At 52.4% G+C, this 4,022-nt stretch overlaps 1 protein-coding gene across 1 annotated transcript; it reads right to left on the reverse strand.

Annotated features, from left to right (window-relative positions):
* Positions 1 to 1,553: 1,553 nt before the first annotated feature.
* On the reverse strand, positions 1,554 to 2,981 carry Rxfp3 (relaxin family peptide receptor 3). The gene is given in 1 exon segment (XM_026390161.2): positions 1,554 to 2,981. A coding segment is annotated over 1 exon segment (1,428 nt).
* Between the last annotated feature and the right edge of the window lie 1,041 nt (positions 2,982 to 4,022).

Consider the following 4,022-nt stretch of genomic DNA (forward strand, 5'->3'; position numbering starts at 1 on the left):
TAGACTGATGCTTGATTTCAGTTCTCAGAATAGCCTCAAGAAAGGACACTGTGAGGATTTTAGCATCTTAAACTGCTACAATAACAGAGTTGCCATGAGCAACAAACGTTGCTCCTCAGAGACAACCCCACTGACTGTCTGGAAGTTGAGAAAGAATTTATCATGCATGCTCAATGAGCAATACACTCTTTAAAATCAATACACATTGTTAAGGTAATCTCCTACATCTTACCTTCTCATGTGAATGCTATGAGCAATAAATAATCTCACACCTGAAGTTATGATAAGCCCCTCAGAGCAGCCTCTCCAATCCACTTGTTCCTTTAGGATAAAGATTTTACTTTGGTCTTCCATTCTCGTTCCCATCCCACACATTCTCTTGAATGATCCAACACCAGCTTCTAGGAATCTAGCATCTGGTCTGCAGTAAGCCCTGCACATTTCTACAGCATTTCTTGCTCTTTTAATCCAACATGAAATCCGAATCATCCCTCTACTTCCTGATCCAGAGTCTCCATCAACGTGGCATTCCAATTCCCAGAGTGAGGAAGGAAGGGCTGTAGAACCCTCCCTTCAACCCTAGATACCAGGAGGGCTTTTCAAGATGCTCCTGAGAACAGCTCACCTGCAGTGACTGACTAGAGAGAATGGTGTCTCCAGGAACGCAGAATGTTCTCCAGAGAAACTAGAGCACCCAGGGAATTAGGCTTTCCAGGGAATGCTGAATTTGAGTTCCCTTTTTCCTTCACGGTCTGTAGACTAAATAAATTTCCCCTTTCAGCTCTTCCAGTTGCACTTCTGTTTCCCACAGAGCAAAGATCCACTCTCTAGTGGATCTTTCATCTAAACTGAGGACAAGTGTTTTGCCCCTGGTGACAGCTGATCACAGATGTCAGGCCCTTCCAGCAAGGCTCAGCTTGAGCCTGCTTGCTCTGTCTGGCTGCCCTGGAGTGCCTTTCCCTCGTCATTTCTCCTGGGAAGGGTCAACAGGGTCACTCGATTTCCCCAAACTTAAGGCTCCCAGGGCAGCCACACAGCAAGTAAGCCTTTGCAGTCTTAAGAGTCAAAGCTCAAAACAAAAGTTTCCTGGGTGGCTCTCCTGGCTACATGCACCTTAAGGGCCCCATCAAGAATGTCATAAAATAGCTGAAATAAGTGCCCAGTTGTTCGCACATGATTTGGCTGAGCCTCACTCCCTATTGCCCCAATTTCTCTACTTCCTTGCTGCCTCTCTACTTCTGGGCACCCACACCCTGTACAACGTGAGCAGCATTAGGAGAGGACTCTGCGTTGGGGTAGGAGGGGAGCCAAGCCTCGAGCTCCGGTCCAGAGGGCTGATCTTCACTCCTTTGCCTGCTTCCTTTCTTCACCTGATTTCACATTTCTCCACAGAAGTGCCTCCAGCTTTTCCACTGGCCGCTGCTCCATGGGTCTCCACATCCCTTTCCCACCTAATTCTTGATTCAGAGTCCCTCCGCTTTTCCTCCAGTAAGCGATTCCCTTGCTTCCCTGCCCCGAAGGCAACCTTGCTGTTCCACGTGTCTTAGTCCACATCAGTAGGCTGAGCTGCTGGGCAGCAGGTCATAGCGTCCCCCACTGTAGACCACTACACCAGGCGGATAATAGAGCACCTCAGGTTCAGCAGCTGCGTGGAGTGGCGCCAGGGCCTGCAGCCGGTGATCCTCTGGCTCTGGCTTAGTGGTAGCTGTGAAAGGGCGCATGCTGGTGAGCGAAGGCGACGTGATACGCCACAGCAGGTTCTTGAGCGCCTTGCGGAACTCGCGGCGCACTAGGCAGTAGAGTATTGGGTTGAGGCAGCTGTTGGAATGCGCCAGACACACGCTCACCGGGAACGCGTACACCTGGCACAAGAAATACTCCTGGCTGAAGGGTACCGCGTTGAACTTGATGAGGATACTCCATGTGGTGAGAGCCTGGTTAGGCAGCCAACACAGAAAGAAAGATAAGACCACGATGGTCACTGATTTGGTGACCTTGGACCGTCTCCTAGCGCCAGCTCCAGACAGGCTTCCCCCAGCAGCTGCTGTCCCTACTTCGGTCCCCACTACGCAGCGGTCTGAGATGAAGCGCACCAGCAGCAGGTAGCACAGGCTGATGATGCCTAGGGGCAGCACAAAGCCTAGCAGCACTTTCTGCAAATGGTACAGGCCAAGCCAGAACTGCCTGTCGCCACCCAGCAACTTGTCAGGGAAGCGCACCAGGCACAGCTCCTCACCCATCACCTTGATGGTGGTGGAGAAAATGGCATTGGGCAGCGAGGCCAGAGCAGCCGAAGCCCAGATCAACACACACAGAGCTTTGGCTGAGAAGCAGCAGCTGTCCCCCAGGCTCTGGCCACAACAGTTGCCATGGCCGTGCCCTCGGGTCCGGTGGCTCTTAAGGGATGATGCCACAGAATGGTAGCGCGCCACACTCATGGCAGTGAGGAAGAAGACGCTGGCATACATGTTCATAGAGGTGACAATTGACACGATCTTACACATGGCCTTACCGAAGGGCCACTTGAAGTCCAGGGCGTTCTCCACCGCCCAGAAAGGCAGAGTGAGCACGAATTGAAAGTCCGTCAGCGCCAGGTTGGTAACGAAGAGGTTGATGGAGGATTTGCGCCAGCCCTGTTTGCTCTTCATCAGGTAGAGCACAAGGAGGTTGCCTGCCAGCCCCAGTGCGCAAACCACCCAATACACCGCACTGATGAGGATCCGCACCCGGGCCTCTGCATCCGAGCTCTCTGCCCCACTGCTGCTGGGTGGATACCCTGGCGCCGCTCCGTCCGGCAACTCCAGCCCCAGCTCCCACAAATCCTGAAGCTGCAGCGAGGCGTTGCCACTCGTGTTGGCCGCCTCCAGGAGGCCTGGGATCAGACTGAAGAGTTCTGCGAGCTCGTCACCTCCAGCCGCCTTATTCATGGTGGCTTTCGTGGTTGTTTCAACCACCTGTATGAGCAGATACCCCTAGTTCATATTCCGGTGCGTAAGAACTAAGGAAGCACGGTTCGCCCGCGGTGTGATCCCCAGGCGAACAGGCGAGGTGTGCGCGGGAGCTTTCAAAATAGCCGCTGAAGATAGAGCCTGCGAACTGGTTGCGGATGGCGTCCGGTGCGCGCGACCCGCAGCTCTGGGCACAGGAGTTGAGCTCAGCGTCTGCTTTAGATGCTCCAAAGAGGAACACAGCTCTCCAGGAAAGCGACCTGCGTCCAAGGTTTCTCGGTCTAAGGTTGGAGTTTCCCGAGTCCCTAGTATGTACGCACCTGAGACTTTCCTTCTCCTTTGCCACTGTCACTTGGACACTGGCGCAAAACCCTTCTGGCTGCTCAGGAGCGCGATTCCGGGCCGGTTCCTTTTCTTTCTAGTACCTTTATTGGTTTTCTCTGCTGCTCGGACGAGGTTTCCGTCCTTTTAAGGAAAAGTGGAGAACGTGAAGTCACGTCTACCTCCCTCGTACTGCTTGGAGGTCCGTAGGTGTTGTATCCGCTATCGGTAATTCCCAGTGAGTTACCAGAGTTGCTTACCCGAGTTATATTCGCACCCACAAAGCCGCGGCAGCCGGCCCCAAGGAGCATGCGTAACCCCCTACACCAAGAGAGGGGGCGCTTTCCGAGGTGCTGAACCCCGCCGCGCGTGCGGCCGGGGAGGAGGAGGGACCGTCCAAAGGCGGAGGCCACTGGCAACTTCCCTTTTCCTCTTAAAGTTTCAGAAGGAAATGGTCCTAACCCTTTATTTCGCTGCGTTGCGAGAACCCCCATTTTAATTTGTTTCTTCCTCCTAATCAACTATGATCAGAAGGTTTTTTTCTTCCTTCTTGATCACTCTGCTTTTTCACTGAAATTATGCCATTTGATAAAGGCTGGTTCTAAAAATGTGCCGTCTTCTAAAAATTCTAAAAATTGCCTTCTTCCTTTTTAAAAGTAAGGATAGTGATCTCTTTTCATGCCTAAATCAGAAGGTAGATACTTACTGAATGCACAGAACAAGCTCCGCCCTTCTTTAATTAGCTGACCACTT

The sequence above is a fragment of the Urocitellus parryii genome, chromosome 1, assembly GCF_045843805.1.
Source record: "Urocitellus parryii isolate mUroPar1 chromosome 1, mUroPar1.hap1, whole genome shotgun sequence".
NCBI lineage: Eukaryota > Metazoa > Chordata > Mammalia > Rodentia > Sciuridae > Urocitellus > Urocitellus parryii.